Source organism: Somniosus microcephalus, chromosome 19, assembly GCF_052327205.1.
Source record: "Somniosus microcephalus isolate GS21.2 chromosome 19, FLI_Smic_1.0, whole genome shotgun sequence".
Lineage (NCBI taxonomy): Eukaryota > Metazoa > Chordata > Chondrichthyes > Squaliformes > Somniosidae > Somniosus > Somniosus microcephalus.
In genome coordinates, this window is record NC_141005.1 from 53,684,523 (window position 1) to 53,704,019 (window position 19,497).

A 19,497-nucleotide genomic window follows, 5' to 3' on the forward strand; every position below is an offset into this window, starting at 1 on the left:
TCTTATCCGCCGGTTCATCTGGTGATACAAGGTGTTTCAATTGCCCGTATGTCTTCGCACCCAGTAAGTTTAATAATGTTAGTGCTTTCTCTGCATCTGGGATTTTATTTGCTTTACAATAATTTTGTATGCGTTCTACATACATAGCCCAATCTTCGATGTCGCTATCAAAGGTATTAATGTTCCCATGTTTAGGCATCGTTGCAATTTAATTTCTTTTTATTTTTATCCAAGATGGCGGCTTCCGCGCTCTTTTCTTCATCCTCCGCCTACAAAATGGCGGTTTTCCCGCGCTTGGCGGTCTTCACCCTTCCCCCGACGCTGTCTCCGCTTCACCGCGGCTCTCGCGCCTTCAGTTGCCCCCGACGCTGCGCCTTTTTAGCCCGAATGCGGCCCGGCCCTTATCACCAGCCGCGATCGATGTCCCCGTGCTGCGCCTTTCGGCCCGAATGCGGCCCGGCCCTTATCTCCGGTCGCGATCGATCTCACCGCCCTTATTCCTCCGTCTTCCCTCCCCGTCTGTACAGCCAACGTGGCCGATTTTCTGGTCGCGTCGCTGCCCGGCTTACCCACTACCGAGGTAGAAAGAAGATAGCTGACAGCCGCTGATGGAGGCTTCGAGTTCAGGGTGTCTTCTGCACTCTGGTTTCTCGATGTCTGCCGCGCGACGTGTCTTCCAGCAGGGTGATGAGGGTGGAAACCTCTCTTCGACGTCCGTTCAGTGGACGAAGCCGCCGTGGATATAACTGCCGCAGGGTAAGAATCTGACTCGTCGCCACTGTAAAGTCTGTGTGTTCTAGTTGTAATTAATAACACACAGGCTACAAGATTAAAGTTCAATAGGTCTTTACTGGTTGGAGGTCAGGACTATATCTGAAATACATCTTACTACACAGTGCTTATATACCGGTGGTCACCACCGGTATTACGTATACAGCAGCCAGAGAAAGTAGTACATCTCTTAAGGTGGAACAGGCTTGAGTTCTCTTAAGGTGGAACAGGTTATATACACCACACTATCTTCTATGTTTCTATGTTTCTATCTTAATTTCCAGTACTATAGATATCTTAAATACCCATTGTTTCCTTAGATCTGTGACTTGGAGCTGTTCATATACTTTCACAGAACATTCGTATATACATAGCGTCCCAAGGGCTCTGAGGGCCAATTTTCCCTCTGGAGTTCCCCGGTTCCCCTGTGTAGCTTCAGTGGATAGGGAGCCAATCCGGTGGTTCTCTTTCACTACATACCGTTTTCGGGATTTCGTGCCGGAAGTGACATTGGATGTTCCATACATCCAAATATGGACAGGCGTATTCTAATAGCATGCAGATGATGTATTTCCCACCGTTTGCACCAGAGCAATGCAGGTCATTCGGAACACTGTTGCTATGGTGTGTGGAAGGAGGATTGGGGCTAACGCTCAGTTCTGAGTCTCGCTGATCACTCCGGTGACTGTCCCAGGGTTGAGATTACACTAATCTTTTTGGTGGCCTCCTGATGGCATTTCTGCCTGCAGTGGAGATGGCGGAAAATTACGGATGCTACAGGACCTTGGAAGCTGGCACAGTTTGAAACTGTCGCTCAGGCAGACAGAAGTATGGGGTTTCTTTGGGGGTAATATTAACTTAACTTTCCATGGGAAACCCATGGGATCAAGTGTAATGCCAGTTTTACACCCCGTCCAATATTACTCTCTGTTGACTTCAATGGAGAACACAATCTGGCGGATGTAAAGCCAGCGTCGCACCCGATCTCGCCAGTTTGACAATGGGCTGGTTAGGTTAAAATTTCCTCCTTTGTTTCCTGGCAAAATTTGATAGTGGAGACAACACATCAATCTCCCACAATCGATTACACTTACTGGGATGGGATATTTAGATTTTAAGCCCCCTTTGCCAGCCCTTACAGGGATATTTAGATTTTAAGCCCCCTTTGCCAGCCCTTACATTGCTGGACATGAGTAAAATTACTCTATGGCTAGCTTCCAGTATTGCTTGGCTGGCAGAAAGGTGCATTTTCCTTATCGGTGGAAGTGTACTAGAACAGTTTACATAGGATATACAGCACAGAAACAGGCCATTGGGCCAAACCAGTCCATGCCAGCATTTATGCTCCACTCGAGTCTCCTCCCGTCTTTCCTCATCTAAATCTATCAGCATAACCCTCTATTCCCTTCTCCCTCATATGCTTGCCTAGCCTCCCCTTAAATGCATCTATACTATTTGCTTCAACCACTCCTTGTGGTAGCGAGTTCCACATTCTCACCACTCTTTGGGTAAAGAAGTTTCTTCTGAATTCCCTATTGGATTTCTTGGTGACCATCTTATTTTGATGGCCTCTAGTTATGCTCTTCCCCACAAGTGGAAACATTCTCTCTGTATTTTAGGTTGATTGGCCATGATAAAAATTGGCCCTTAGTGTTAGGGGGGATTAAATACGTGGGGTTACGGAGTTACGGGGATAGGGCTTGGGTGGGATGGCTGTCGGTGTAGGGACCGGGTGCTAGGGTTTGGATGATCAGCCATGATCTCGTTAAATGGCGGAGCAGGCTCGAAGGGCCGAATGGCCTACTCCTGCTCCTAGTTTCTATGTTGCTATGTTGCTATCCACTTTATCAAAAATTTTCATAATTTTAAAGACTTCTATTAGGTCACGCCTCAGCCTTCTTTTCTCAAGAGAAAAGAGACCCAGTCCATTCATCCTTTAAACCCGTCGGCGTTTTCCATGAAAGCCAGCCCAATTTTCTGCCACAATCATTTTAGAACCACCTGCCACTGTAGGAGAAGCAGTAGGCTGAGGTTAAATGGCCACACAAGAGGAGGCACCGAGGGGAGCCGCAATGGTCTTATACAGTAAGAGGATCAAATTTGTTGTCAGGGTGATGATTTATCACAGATGGGTTACATGTAGAATAACTTAGAGAAAGGAAGCAGAATGTCATGAAGATGCATTGCTGAGGATCACAGCGAAGTAGCTCACCTGCGCCTGAAGACCGAGGCATGAGTACCAACAGACAAGGGCTGGAGGCCACCTATGGTATCTGCCCAGCGGTGGCCTCCTGATCCTCCTCTTCCTCCTCAAAGCAGAGTTAAAGAGGAGGTTCAAGGGAGACCCTGTTGGTTTCCAAGGCCCAATCCACTTCCTTAAAATTTGAAAATGCTTTAAAAATCTTTACACAGATACTTTAAAAATACTTAAAAATTAAATAAAGTTTTAAGAACCTTAAGGAAACTTCAAAAAAAGTTGCAAAAATTACAAAACCTTAAAGATAATTAAAATCTACTTTAAATAACATGAATTAAAACCTTACTTATCATGTCCTCAGACATCCAAAGTACTTGCAACCAATGGATTACTTTTGGAATGCTGTCACTGTTGTTACATAGGCAAATGCAGCAGCAGATTGGCACACAAGGTCTAACAAACTGCAAATGAGATAAATGACTGGGCAATCTGGTTTTTGGTGGTGTTGGTTGAGGGAGGAATGTTGGACAGGACACTGGGAGAACCCCCTGCTCTTTTTCCAATGGTAGCTTGGGATCTTTTATGTTCACATGATCTTACCGCCTTATTGGAATACGTCACACGCCCACCCATATTTGGGCAGGGACTTCTGGTGTCTGGTGGAAGTGTTGCCAGATGATTGGTTCATGTGCAGAGATGGGTGGGCAACCTGTGATAGCGGCCTCTGCTCAATCTCCAGCCCGTCCACCCAAGGAACACTGCAAAGTGGATGTAACTTGGGCAGAAAATCCTATCTGAGTAGTGAGAGAGGAAATTTGTGTGTAAGTTAAACTTGGGGCAATTAAAGGGGAGCCTGAAAAAGCACCGCAACCCAATAGTAGCCTCTGCCACTGCTGTAGGGGCAGAGGACTAAGAAGAGACGGGCAAAAATCGGCATTACAGCATTGCTACAATTGACTCTTCTCTCCACATCCCAGAATGGTTATAAGCTGCATGAATTGCACCAAATACTGTCGAACTCACCTTATACAAAGCAGAGCGGTTTAAGATGTCATCCTGTTTGCATTGTGCCATCTAATAACTGTGGCGAGTAATGGATTTGTTTTGTGTGTTTGTTCAAAAGTCACAAATGGCATTAATTATTTCTTACAAAAACTTTAAGCAAATTGTGATTGTGTTGTTTATTGCTAATTGAAATTGAAATTGAAAATGAAAAGTGAGTTGAATGTTAGTGATAAAGGTTAGTCTGGATGCCTGGCGAAAATGAAAACATTCTCAATCTTTGAGCTTTTATAACACATCTAGTCTGTTCATACTTATTAAGGAATTACAAGTTATAACAGCCTCTCTTGATTAGAATAATTGAACACAAATAAATCCTGATAAAAACGTAACTAGTTTACCACATAATATTAAGTTTGAATGGGGAATTTACTTGGATCAGGATTTCTGGATAATGGGAGCGGATGGAAATGGTAAATTGGAATGTTTCGCTTGGCTGACTGTTATATTGGACAGGTACGCATTTATCAACTGAAAGATAATTTATATTGTATCTATTCTGTAGTGATTTTGTCCTTCTATAACATTGTACTGAGATCAAGTTCTGGCTCAGTGATCCAGGACAACACCTGTAATCCGCTAACAATTGCACCCTGCATCACGGCATTGAGGCAGATTTTTCTGTTATTGCACTTGAGCATATTAGATTGCCTGGGCGCAGCACATGGAGGGGAATTGAGTGGGGAGCATTGCACGCCCACAATGGAGTCTGTCCCAATTTCTGCCCAAGTGCAGAACCAGGAAAGTCTGCCCCATCATTCCCTAAGTAAGTACAACTTGTAGCGGCGATGCCATACCAAGTAACATTATAATGGATATAAGATTTGATTTTCTGACTGGCAGGAATGTTTTTGTCGGCATGATTCAGGCGTGCAGGAAATTTGGCAGGGATCCATTTTGCCGGATCCCTGAATTACGCTGAACTCAAGTTTCTGGTTGGCCTTTTAAAAAGGGCTGAAGTGTTCTTGCACAGAATCTTTGAGAGCTTCATTTAAATGACAAAATGACAAAGGGCAGCACAGTGGCATAGTGGTTAGCACTGTTGCCTCACAGCGCCAGGGACCCGGGTTCAAATCCGGCCTCGGGTGACTGTCTGTGTGGAGTTTGCACATTCTCCCTGTGTTTGCGTGGGTTTTCTCTGGGTGCTCTGGTTTCCACCCACAGTCCAAAGATGTGTGGGTTAGGTTGATTGGCCATGATAAAAATTGGCCCTTAGTGTTAGGGGGGATTAAATACGTGGGGTTACGGGGATAGGGCTTGGATGGGATGGCTGGCGGTGTAGGGACCGGGTGCTAGGGTTTGGATGATCAGCCATGATCTCGTTGAATGGCAGAGCAGGCTCGAAGGGCCGAATGGCCTACTTATGTTTCTATGTAAAATTAATCTTGATGAGAAGGAAATTGGAACATGTAGGATTTCTGATCTTCTCACCTGGAATGCATTGTGGATTCCGCTCCCACATGTAAATTAAACATGACCCCCAGCGATGTTATTGTTTTCAGGAAGTGAGCTCCCAAAGCTGTATTTTTGATTGCAACAATCTAAATTCTGAATATGGGAATTGCTATGGATGCTCCTTGTTATTGAGTTTTTTTGGAAGCAGGAGGAGGATGAAAGGAGACCTGCAAGATAGGTTCACTTGTATCAGAGCTGGGTTTCTAGCACCTACTATTACTCACACATCCATGGCTACAGACCCAAACACATGTACTTGGGAATGTCTAAGGGTAACAGCATGCACCTCACCAGGGTGGCAGTGACTGAGCTGGGACATCTGCTGGAATCTGACCTGTGGACAACCTCCGTCACAGGGACAACACTGCCGGTAGCTATGATGGTCACCACAGCACTGAACCTTCCAAGCTACCTCAGGGGACATCTGCAAGATTGGTTAATCCGCAGTGCACAAATGGAAGAGGAAAAGACCTGTCATGTCCTGAAGATGGCCTAAAGCATTTCATAGCCAATGAAGTACTTTCGAAGTCACTGTTGTAATGCAGCAAAATGAGGCAGTCAATTTATGCAGAGCAAAGTCCTACAACCAGCAATGAGATAAATGCCCATATAATCTGTGTTATTGATATTGGTTGAGAGATAAATATTTGACCCCCCTGCTCTGCTTCAAATACTGCAATGGGATATTTTATGTTCACCTGAGCAGTTAGACAGGACCTCTTTCAAAGTCTCATCTGAGAGGCAGCACTCTGACAGTGCAGCCCTCCCTCAGTGCTGCACTGAAGTTTCATCCTAGATTATATGCTCAAGTCTATGGAGTGGGGCTTGAACCCATGACCTTTGACTCAAGGGTGAGACTGCTACCTCTGAGCAAAAGCTGACACTTGCACCAAGATGCATCCAGAAGGTCACTGATGCCTTCTTTACCAGGCCAAACATTTCCATTACTTTCTCCATGGAACGGTAGCAATAGAGTGAGAGGGCACTGCAATTTTTGTACATTGCACATTGCAGAATTCCCAAAGTCCAGGGCATTATTGATGGAACCATGTTTTTGTTACCTCTAGACTTGACTATTCTGTGCCTTTGTTCCCTCTAAACTTGACTACTCCAACGCACTTCTGGCTGACCTCCCACGTTCTACACTAAGTAAACATGAGGTCATCCAAAACTCAGCTGCCAGTGTCCTAACTCGCACCAAGTCCAGTTCACCCATCACTGACCTACATTGGCTCCCGGTTAAGCGACGCCTTGATTTCAAAACTCTCATCCTTGTTTTCAAATCCATCCATGGCCTCGCTCCTCCCTACCTCTGTAATCTCCTCCAGCTCCACAACACCCCGCGATATCTGCACTCCTCGAATTCTGCCCTCTTGAACATCCCTGATTTTAATCGCTCAACCAGTGGTGGCCGTGCCTTCTGTTGCCTAGGCCCTAAGCTCTGGAATTCCCTGCCTAAACCTCTCCGCCTCTTTGCCTCTCTTTCCTCCTTTAAGATGCTCCTTAAAACCTACCTCTTTGACCAAGTTTTTGGTCACCTGCCCTAATTTCTCCTTATGTGGCTCGGTGTCAAATTTTTTGTCTTCTAACATTCCTGGGAAGCGCCTTGGGACGTTTTACTACGTTAAAGGCGCTATATAAATACAAGTTGTTGTTCTTGAACCCAAGTGGGCATCTGGGCCTCCACACATCTGGGCTCTCTCCTATTGCATTCATGAACTGCAGGGACTTCAGCTTCATCAATGTGTAGGTGGTCAGTGACCATCAATGCAGGATCATGCAGGTGAATGCCCATTTCCCAGGCAACAAGCACGATTCCTTTATTTTAAAGACAGCAGTTGGGCTATTTGAAGGAGAAACATGATTGGATAGATGGCTCCCAGCAAAACCAAGCCTACCCTCTTCTACCTTGGCTCATGACAGTCCTATGCCAAAACATTAGGTGAATGCAGATCCAACATGTCTATGCAACCAGCAGGATCATTTGTGAGCATACGGTAGACATCTTGAAGCAACACTTTGAAGTGCCTGCACATATAAGGGGGCTATAACAATACAATACAATTCCACCAGGGTCTCTTCAGATTACTCCCTTGAAGAATTTGTATCTGTTATGTTCAAACAAAGGCATTCTATAGATTGAGTTAACATAGCATTTTTACTTGAAGCAAAATGAAAACAAGAATTATGATAAAGATCAACATTAATTTTTTTTAAACGCACAACTATTTCTAAAATGAAAGCAAAGATTATACTGAAGGTCAGTGCAAGCTTCTTTGAAACCTATTTGCAGAATTCTTCTAAAACAGATGAAAAGCTTTCTTATGACTTGAGCTGAAACTATATTTCCAATTAATAAGTATTAGTTTTGACAACGGAAAGAGAATTAGCATTGTAATGAAGTTCTGCAGCTTTGAAGCTTTGGTAAAATTAACAAGGCTTTGATACCCATCTGGGCTCAGAATGGACCCCTGCCACTGAAAAACTCCATCTTGGCAATGTCAGCATTAACATCTATCATTACGATCCCCACCAGAATTTATTAAGCACTAACAGCTGTGATGTTAATTCTTCAGTGGAGACCAATGTTTTAAAGCTTCAGCATAGTGAATGTTCGAAGTTAACAATCTATCTCCACCCATAAAAAGAAAAGGAAGTGAGCAACCACAAAAATTGGATTCATTTCCATCGCTCAGTATGCCAGTATCATAGAATCATAGAATGATACAGCCCAGAAGGAGGCCATTTGGCCCATTGTGCCTGTGACAGCTCTTTGATAGAGCTATCCAATTAGTCCCACCACCCTGCTCCTTCCTCATAGCCCTGCAAAATTTTCCCCTTCAAGTATTTATCTAATTTCCTTTTGAAAGTTATTATTGAATCTGCTTCCACCACCCTTCAGGCCGTGTATTCCAGATCATAACAAGTTGCTGCGTAAATTTTTTTTTCCTCATCTCTGAAACGTTGGGGTCGATTTTCGTGGAGCTGTCAGGCGGGGTTTCAGGCGTGTGGGGGGGGGGGGGAAATCCCGAATTTGGGGGTCCCGACACCATCCCGCCCAAAATCCCACTCCACGCAACTTTCAGAGGCGGCGGGTACCTGACCCGCAATTGGACCCGCCGACCCCAGGCGGGAAGGGATTAGTGCCAATTAACTGCCTGTTAACAGGTAGCTAACAGGCAGTTTTTAGCCTAATCCCTATTTTGAGGGGTTTCGTGTGGGTTTCCCGACGGCTCCAAACCACGCCAGGTTAGAGCAGGCGGACCGTCGGGTTGAAGGAGTTGGAGGGGTCACGATGTCGGCGCTCAGGTGAGTGATGGGTACATGAGTGCAAAGGTAAGTGTGTTTGGTGTGTCTAAAGTGTGTAAAGAACTTTTACTTACCTGTACTTACTGTAATGTATATACCTTTAAGGGGGGAACTACTTTGTACAGCTCATGTATACTGTCGTACCGGCAGTGACCACACCTGTATATAGCACTGAGTAGTAATCTGTACAGGCAGTTCCACTGTGAGCCACATTGAGAAAACACCTGTTGTATCGCTTCTCCTGCAGTCTGTGTCTTATTATACCCAGACACAACATTGGCGACAAGGCAAGTTCGAACCTACCTGCAACTCTGCATCACCTCCCGGGGATTCATTCCTGGAGATCAGTGGATTGGAGGTCCAGGCCAGAGACTCGGGCATCGACCACGGGCAACCGTCCAGTCATCCAGCAGAGACTCGAGAATTGCGGGGGAGGCTGTCGAGAGCCAGGCTTGGCTTTCCAGTCGAGGTGGTCCAGCGAAACGGGCTGGCAACAGGTAGTGCGCAGACCCTTCCCGGACAGCAGCGGGCTAGAGCCCGACCGAGTGGCACAGCAAAGGGCCGAGCAGCGTCGACGGGGGAGAGAGAGAGAGGGCAGAGCGCACAGGGCGCAGCCGGTGTTCAGGGGCCGAGCAGCGTCGAAGAGAGGGAGAGAGATGCGCAGAAACCTGCGAGGCACCGCCATTGCCACGAGGACCGCCGAGTGTGGCGTTGGCAGCAGCGGGGGTGGAAGGAAAGCGCGGGAGACGCCATTTTAAGCCATTGGGAGACGCCATTTTAAACCACACCCAAAATGCCGAAGAGTGGCAGTATCACTGCATTTGACAATGAAGTCGAAGATTGGACTACATATGTCGAACGAATAGAGGTGTACTGCAAGGCAAATGAGGTGTCAGATGACAAGAAAGCGTCGGTATTGTTAAATTTAATGGGTGCAAAGACGTATGGTTTATTACGAAATCTAGTAACCCCAACGAAGCCAATGGAAAAGAGTTTTGAAGACATAGTAACGATACTACAGGAACATTTAAACCCCACACCGCTGCTGATAGCAGAAAGATTCAAGTTTCACAAATGGAACCAGCATAAGGATCAAAGCAATGCTGATTATTTAACAGAACTGCGCAAACTATCGAAACACTGCCAGTTTGGAGCGGGACTGGCAGATACCTTAAGGGACAAGTTTGTGTGTTGGCTTCAAAGTGAAGGAACCCAGAAACGGCTTTTATCTGAAAAGGACCGTATGCTGGAAAAGGCTTTCAGCATTGTGGTATCATATGAAGCAGCAGCACGGGGCGCTGCAGAGATACAACAGAGACTGCAAGAATATGGCACAAACGAAATGTCATATGGAACAGAGAAGTGCTATCGCTGCGGCAGAACAACACAGGACCAGAACGATTGCTGGTTCAAAGACAAAGTGTGCAGACAGTGTGGAAAAGTAGGACACATAGCACGAGTCTGCAGGTCGGGAAAGAAAACCAGCAATAAGAAACCTACCAAAGAAAAGTACAAGAAGGTACATAAGATGACGGAGAATAGTTCAGACGAACAAAAGAGTGATAACGACTTTGAAAGCAGGGAACTGAGTTGTCTGAAACTACATAATGTGATCACAATGGAGGATCACCGAACCATTTGGGTCACTCTCAAGATAGCAGGAGTCCAGGTAAAGATGGAATTGGACACAGGATCAGCCCTAACAGTCATAAACTGACGGGACTACGAGCAGCTATTCTCACACATACCCTTGAGAGACACAAAAATGATTTTGAAGACGTACACGGGGCAAAAAGTCTACCCCAAAGGAAAAATAAGGGTGACCGTTATATATAATGGTAAGGAAACACCAAAACTAGACCTGTATGTATTGCAAGATGGAGGACCACCATTACTGGGACGTGAATGGATCCGGAAAATACAACTGGATTGGCATTCCATATAGGCACTGACTGTGGCTGACAAAAAGGATGACGACGTCACACCTGGGTGACTGTCAAAGATCCTAACTGACGCGAAAGAAGTGTTCCAGCAAGGACTCGGAACACTAAAAGGCATGAAAGCGATGATTAAAATTGAAGAAAATGCAAGCCCAAAATCTTTTAAGGCCAGACCGGTACCTTATGTGATCCGCCCAGCCGTCGAAGCAGAGCTGGAGAGTCTGGAACGTTCAGGTGTACTGTCCAAGGTAGAATAGAGCGAGTGGGCTACCCCCATCGTCCCTGTGATGAAAAAGTCGTTTAGCAGCACGCCTGGGGAACCAAGGAGGGTTTGCATCTGTGGGGACTTTAAGGTAACAGTGAACCCGGTCCTTCACACCGTACAATATCCACTTCCGCGGATTGAAAATATTTTCGCCTCGCTATCTGGAGGGAAACGCTTCACTAAGATTGATCTGGCCCAGGCGTATCTGCAAATGGAGGTAGAAGAAGCATCAAAAAAATACCTCACAATCAACACCCATAAAGGTCTCTACCAATACAACCGGCTGGTATTCGGGGTAGCATCAGCTCCGGCTATTTGGTAGAGGGCAATGGAACAAGTCTTGCAAGGGATCCCAGGGACCCAGTGTTATTTGGACGACATCCTGGTCACGGGCGAAAATGACAGTGATCACCTTGCCAACCTGGAGCAGGTGCTCACTAGATTGAAGGAATATGGGCTCCGAGCTAACCGCCCCAAATGCGAGTTTTTTAGAAAACAGATCTCGTATTGTGGCCACGTTATCGATAAAGAGGGGTTACATAAGTCCCCAGAAAAGATTGAGGCAGTAGTCAAGGCTCCAGCACCGGAAAATGTGTCACAACTGAGGTCGTTCCTCGGGCTGGTAAACTACTACCATAAGTTCTTGCCAAATTTGTCTACAATACTACACCCACTGAACACCCTGCTGCAAACTGGGGTGCCATGGAAGTGGAGTGACGAATGTAGACGAGCTTTCCAGAAGAGCAAAACACTAATCACATCGAAAGAGGTATTGGCCCATTACAACCCGGCATTACCAATTCGGTTGGCATGTGATGCGTTACCCTACGGCATTGGAGCGGTGCTGTCGCACAAATTCTCGGACGGCTCAGAGAGGCCAATAGCCTTTGCGTCATGATCACTAACCTCAGCCGAGCGTAACTACGCCCAGATTGACAGGGAGGCCCTCAGCCTAGTGTGGGGAGTGAAAAAGTTCAATCACTATCTGCACGGGCAGAAATTCACCTTGCTGACTGATCACCAGCCTCTTGGCTCCATTTTTAATCCAAAGAAGGGCGTTCCGGTGATGACTGCGCAACGACTACAAAGATGGTCACTTTTTCTAGGGGCGCACCACTATGAGATTGAATATAAGGGCACGAAACAGCATGGAAATGCTGATGGGCTATCATGCCTGCCACTGCCTACTGTGGAGGAAGCACCAGCAGTGGATACTGTCGAAATATTCCATTCGACTATAGTTGAATACCTACCGGTAACGAACGCTTGTATCGAAAAGGAAACCCGAAATGACCCGACACTGTCTCGGGTATATGATTTGACGGTGAAGGGATGGCCAGCACATGGCGACTCACTGTTGCCAGCATTCTCGAGAAGTAGAGAACAGCTGTCAGTGTGCCGGGGGACCTTGATGTGTGGATCCCGAGTGGTAATTCCACCCAAGTTAAGGGATAGAGTGCTCAATGAGCTTCATGAGGGTCATCTGGGAGGGGTAAAAATGAAAAGCCTAGCCAGGACTTATGTGTGGTGGCCGGGAATCGATAAACAAATCGAGGACCTGACCAAGAGCTGCTCAGGATGCCAGAGAGTCCAAAATGCACCACCACAGGCCCCTCTACACCCATGGGAGTGGCCCTCATCTCCATGGCAATGGGTGCATATTGATTTTGCTGGTCCATTCATGGACTCAATGTTTTTAATAGCCGTGGATGCGCACTCGAAATGGCCTGAGGCGATCAAAATGTCCTCCACCACCAATGAGAAAACTATTGCAGTCCTGCGGACCATTTTTGCCAGGAATGGCTTGCCAGAACAGATTTGCTCCAACAACGGACCACAGTTTGTGTCCGAAGAGTTATCATAGAGTCATAGAGTCATAGAGTTTTACAGCACAGAAAGAGGCCCTTCGGCCCATCGTGTCTGCGCCGCCGATCCATCCCTGTCCAGTCTAATCCCATTTTCCAGCATTTGGTCCATAGCCTTGTATGCAATGGCATTTCAAGTGCTCATCCAAATGCTTCTTGAATGTTGTGAGGGTTCCTGCCTCTACCACCCTTTCAGGCAGTGAGTTCCAGATTCCAACCACCCTCTGGGTGAAAAAGTTCCTCCTCAAATCCCCTCTAAATCTCCTGCCCCTTACCCTGAATCTATGCCCCCTTGTTATTGACCCCCCTACTAAGGGGAAAAGTTCCTCTTTATCTACCCTATCTATGCCCCTCATCATTTTGTACACCTCAATCAGGTCCCCCCTCAGCCTTCTTTGCTCCAAGGAAAACAACCCCAGCCTGTTTAGTCTTTCTTCATAGCTGAGGCGCTCCATCCCAGGTAACATCCTGGTGAATCTTCTCTGCACCCTCTCCAAAGCAATCACATCCTTCCTATAGTGAGGCGACCAGAACTGCACACAGTACTCCAGCTGTGGCCTCACCAGCGTTTTGTACAGCTCCATCATAACCTCCCTGCTCTTATATTCTATGCCTCGGCTAATGAAGGCAAGTATCCCATATGCCTTTTTAACCACCTTATCTACCTGTTCCGCTGCCTTCAGAGATCTATGTACATGTACACCAAGGTCCCTCTGACCCTCTGTACTTCCTAGGGTCCTACCACTCATTGTGTATTCCCTTGCCTTATTTGTCCGTCCAAAATGCATCACCTCGCACTTTTCAGGGTTAAATTCCATTTGCCACTTTTCCGCCCATCTGACCAACCTGTTTATATCGTCCTGTAGCCGGAGGCTTTCCTCCTCGCAATTTACCACCCCACCAATTTTCGTGTCATCTGCGAACTTACTGATCATACCTTTTACATTCTCATCCAAATCATTTATGTAGATCACAAACAACAAGGGACCCAGCACCGATCCCTGAGGTACCCCACTGGACACAGGCTTCCAGTCACAAAAGCATCCTTCGATCATCACCCTCTGCCTCCTGCCACTCAGCCAGTTTAGGATCCAACGCGCCAAGGCACCCTGGATCCCATGGGCTCTTACCTTCTTGACCAGTCTCCTATGCGGGACTTTATCCGGAGGTTCTTGAAAAAGAATGGGGTAAGGCATTACACATCCGCCCCGTATCATCCAGCCACAAATGGATTGGCTGAGAGGTTCGTACAAACCTTTAAGAAGGCAATAAAGGCTATGTACAATGACAACATTCCACTGCAGCATAAGGTGGACAATTTCCTGTTCGCCTACCGGAATGCGACACATAGAAACATAGAAACATAGAAGATAGGAGCAGGAGTAGGCCATTCGGCCCTTCGAGCCTGGTCCGCCATTCAATGTGATCATGGCTGATCATCCAAATTCGGTACCCTGTCCCTGCCTTTTCCCCATATCCCTTGATCCCTTTAGCCTCAAGAAATATATCCAACTCTTTCTTGAATATATTTAATGAACTAGTCTCCACCGCCCTCTGTGGCAGAGATTTCCACAGGTTCACCACTCTCTGGGTGAAGAAATTCCTCCTCATTTCAGTCCTAAATGGCTTACCCCTTATCCTTAGACTATGACCCCTGGTTCTGGACTCCCCAGCCATCAGAAACATCCTTCCTGCATCTAGTCTGTCCAGACCTGACAGAATTTTATAGGTTTCGATGAGATCCCCTCTCAATCTTCTAAACTCCAGTGAGTATAAGCCCAATCGACACAATCTCTCCTCATACGTCATTCCTGCCATCCCAGGTATCAGCCTGGTGAATCTTCGCTGCACTCCCTCCATGGCAAGAACGTCCTTCCTCAGGTAAGGTGACCAAAACTGCACACAATACTCAAGGTGCGGTCTCACCAAGGCCCTGTACAACTGTAGCAAGACATCCTTGTTCCTGTACTCGAACCCTCTTGCTACGAAGGCCAACATACCATTTGCCTTCTTAACCGCCTGCTGCACCTGCATGCTTACCTTCAGCGACTGGTGCACAAGGACACCCAGGTCTCTTTGCACTTCCCCTTCTCCCAATCTATTGCCATTCAAATAATCATCTGCCTTCCTGTTTTTGCCACCAAAGTGGATAACCTCACATTTATCCACATTATACTGCATTTGCCATGTTTCTGCCCAATCACCCAACCTGTCCAAATCGTACTGGAGTTTCCCGACATCCTCCTCACAGCTTACCCTCCCGCCCAGCTTTGTGTCATCTGCAAATTTTGGAGATATTATATCCAATTCCCTCGTCCAGATCATTAATATATATTGTGAACAGCTGGGGTCCTAGGGCCGATCCTTGCGGTACCCCACTAGTCACTGCCTGCCACTCGGAAAACGACCCGTTTATTCCAACTCTTTGCTTTCTGTCCGCCAACCAGTTCTCTATCCAAGTCAATACCTTGCCCCCAATCCCATGTGCCTTAATTTTGCACGCTAATCTCTTATGTGGGACCTTATCGAAAGCCTTCTGAAAGTCCAAATACACCACATCCACTGGTTCTCCCTTATCTATTTTACCAGTTACATCCTCAAAAATTTCCAGTAGATTAGTCAAGCATGATTTACCTTTTGTAAATCCATGTTGACTTTGTCCGATCCTGTCACTGCTTTCCAAGTGCTCTGCTATTAAATCTTTTATAATAGACTCTAGCATTTTCCCCACTACCGATGTCAGGCTTACCGGTCTATAATTCCCCGCTTTTTCTCTACCACCTTTTTTGAATAGTGGGGTAACATTAGCTACCCTCCAATCCATGGGACATGCAGTCACCAACCAGGCCCCAGCCATGATGTTCTTTAACTGAAGGTTAAGATCTTGCCTGAATTTGCTCAGACCAAACGTACGAAGAGATGTTGAGAGTAAGCAATTCTAGCACATCCATGAGAAGCCAACAAGGAGCTTCAATGTAGGGCAACCAGTCTTGGCCCGCGACTACCGAACAGAAAAATGGCAGCCAGGAACGATATGCACGCGGCAGGGCCGACTAATGTACACAGTGGACGTTGGGGAGAGCATCGTGAGATGCCATGCTGACCAGATCCTAGAGTCACAGGAACAAGTCAACCCCATGCCTCGCCCATACGTACCTGGTGATGAACCCGACGTACAGGTCGCATCTACCCCAGAAACAGTCGCATCGGAAGCTGATGAACCAACCGACGACAGGGGGCCAGAATCGCCTCTGCACCAAGAGCAAGACACTCGGGAAAGGCGCTATCCAGGAAGGATCAGGAAGCCTCCCCAAAGACTGAATATATAAATAGACTATTTTCAGCTAATGTTGCATGTTAAAAGTGTTAATTGTAATTAGTTGATATTTAATTGTTAAATGAGTGTTATGGTACTGTTAATCTAAAAGGGGAGGAATTGTAATGTATATACCTTTAAGGGGGGAACTACTTTGTACAGCTCATGTATACTGTAGTACCGGCAGTGACCACACCTGTATATAGCACTGAGTAGTAATCTGTACAGGCAGTTCCACTGTGAGCCACGTTGAGTAAACACCTGTTGTATCGTTTCTCCTGCAGTCTGTGTCTTATTATACCCAGACACAACACTTACCTTAACAGCCTTTCTTCCTGCAGGCATCGGGAGCCCATCACTCAGCCGGCACTTAAAGCTGAATGGCTGCGATCTGTGAAAAGTGACAGCCTTCAGCTTTGAGTGCTGCTGAGAGTTCAAACTGAGTCTGTGCAGAAGGACTCATGCTAGAAGTAAGACTGTCAGTGTTTGACAGCTTCAAACAGCTGTGAAACACTGATATTTTATCTGTCAAGAACTCTTGACAGATGAAATTTCAGTCTGTGACATCACCTGTTGCCGGGTGGCCCTTAATTGGCCTGCTGAGCCCGCTGGGCGGGCTCAACAAGGTCAATCAAGGGAAAATCGCGCGGATTGGCTGGACGTCGATGTAGGCGGGCCAAAAACCTTGAAGTTGTAGTCCCGCCTTCTTCCCGACAGCTTCGGGAAAATCAACCCCGTTAACTCTGTTTTTCTCTCCATAGATGGTGCCTGACCTGCTGAGTATTTCCAGCATTTTCTGCTTTTATCTCCTCATCTCAGCTCTGGTTCCTTTGTCAATCATCTTAAATCTATGTCCTCTGGTTACTAACCCTTCTGCCAATGGAAACAGGTTCTCCTTATTTACTCTGTCAAAACCCTTCATGATTTTGAACACCTCTATTAAATCTCACCTTAACCTTCTCTGCTCCAAGGAGAGCGACTCCAGTTTCTCCAGTCTCTCCAGGTACCTGAAGTCCCACACACCTGGTACCATGCTTGTAAATCTCCTCTGCACCATCTCTAAAGCCTTGACATCCTTCTTAATGTCATGCATTGATTAGTGTGTGAGGCTAGTGATGCAGTTGGTAGGAGACGGCTTTTGAAGATCCATTCACTGACCATGACCAGTGGTCTGAAGTCATGAATCTTCTTTGGACACTGGAGCCAGGAGGTGGGCAGCGATAGCCTCGGTGATCTGGTCCCACATCATTCTTTCTGGAGGGCCTCCTGTCCCCTGTGGGACCTCTCTTGCGGTGTTGACCCACTGCACAAAGTTGGAGTGCCATGTGAGAGACCCTGGGTGCCCTTTCTCTGGCTTGCTAAGAAATAGGAGCAGGAATAGGCCACTTGGCCCCTCGAGCCTGCTCCACCATTCAATAAGATCATGGCTGATCTTGGGCTCAAAGCCACTTCCCAGCCCACTCCCCATAACCCTTCACTCCCTTATCTTGCAAAAGTTTGTCTATCTCCACCTTAAATGTATTTAATGACCCAGCCTCCACAGCTCTCTGGGGCAGAGAATTCCACAGATTTACGACCCTCTGAGAGAAGAAATTCCTCCTCATCTCAGTTCTAAAAGGACGACCCCTTATTCTGAAACTATGCCCCCGAGTTCTAGATTTCCCCATGAGGGGAAACATCCTCTCTGCATCTACCCTGTCAAGCCCCCTCAGTATCATATGTTTCAATAAGATCACCTCTCATTCTTCTGAATTCCAATGAGTATAGGCCCAACCTGCTCAACCTTTCCTCATAAGTCAACCCCCTCATCTCTGGAATTAACCCACCCAGTGAATCGTCTCTGAATTGCCTCCAATGCAAGTATATCCTTCCTTAAATAAGGAGACCAAAACTGTACACAGTACTCAAGGTGTGGTCTCACCAATACCTTGTACAGTTGTAGCAGGACTTCCCTGCTTTTATACTCCAACCCCCTTGAAATAAAGGCCAACATTCCATTTGCCTTTTTGATTACTTGCTGTACCTGCATGCTAACTTTTTGTGTTTCATGCACAAGGACCCCCCCAGGTCCCTCTGAACTGTAGCATTTTGTAATCTCTCTCCATTTAAATAATAGTTTGCTTTTTTATTTTTCCTGCCAAAGTGGATAACCTCGCACTTTCCCACATTATACTCCATTGGCCTCTCCCCGGTGTGAGTGCATTGGTGTCTCAGCAAGTGGGGTGAACGAATGAATCCCTTTCCACACACGGAGCAGGTGAACGGTTTTTCCCCGGTGTGATTGCGCTGGTGTGCAAGCAGATCATTTTTTCTTTTAAAGGTCTTCAAATCAATCAAATCAACTTTTATTGTCATTGTTAGTGCACAAGTGCAGTACAACGAAATGTAGGCTTGCGGCTCCCGAGAGTGTACATTTAGATTAAGACATTTAAACATTCAACATACATTTGGCTTGTAATACATTAACATAAACATAACCATAATAAAGTGCATTGGCAGATGTGCAGGCTTTAGAGTTTATTTGTGGAGTTCAGTAGGATGACAGCCCTGGGAAAGAAGCTGTTCCTAAATCTGGTCGTACGGGTGCGAATGCATCTGTAGCGTCTCCCAGATGGCAGGAGGGCGAACAGACTGTGGCTGGGGTGGGTAGGGTCTTTGATGATGGACCGTGACCTCCGTAAACAGCGTTTCTGGTATATGTGCTCTATGGTCGGTAGCCGGGTGCCGGTAATGCGTTGGGCAGTTTTGACTACCCGCTGCAGGGCTTTCCGGTCATAGCAGCTACAGCTGCCATACCATACTGTGATACAGTTTGTCAGGATGCTCTCTATTGTGCAGCGGTAAAAGTTAGAGAGGATCAGGGGTGACAGGTTACATCCCTTCAGCCTCCTTAGGAAATATAGGCGCTGCTGGGCCTTCTTCACCAGAGAGGAGGTATTGAGGGACCAGGGGAGGTCTTCCGTGATGTGGACTCCGAGGAACTTAAAGCTGTCCACCCTTTCCACCACAGCCCCATTGATGTGGATGGGGGTGTGACTTCCGTCTTTAGACTTCCTGAAGTCCACAATGATTTCTTTGGTTTTCTTGATGTTAAGGGCCAGGTTGTTATCGGCGCACCACTTCACGAGATGCTGGACCTCCTCCCTGTAGGCTGACTCATCATTGTTGGTGATCTGGCCTACTACCGTGGTATCATCCGCAAACTTGATGATGGTGTTGGATCCATGAACAGCCACACAGTCATGGGTGAAGAGGGAGTAGAGGAGGGGGCTCAGCACACATCCTTGTGGGGCCCCCGTGTTCAGGGTCGGGGGGGG

At 46.7% G+C, this 19,497-nt stretch overlaps 1 protein-coding gene across 1 annotated transcript in view; it reads right to left on the minus strand.

The window, feature by feature from the left end:
• LOC147104441 (uncharacterized) overlaps positions 1-19,497 on the minus strand; it is a 159,725-nt gene that overhangs the window by 133,495 nt on the left and 6,733 nt on the right. Inside the window, exon 4 of the mRNA XM_085962183.1 lies at positions 18,347-18,522. Coding sequence (XP_085818309.1) covers positions 18,347-18,522 — 176 coding nt within the window. The remainder of the gene's footprint in view (positions 1-18,346; positions 18,523-19,497) is intronic.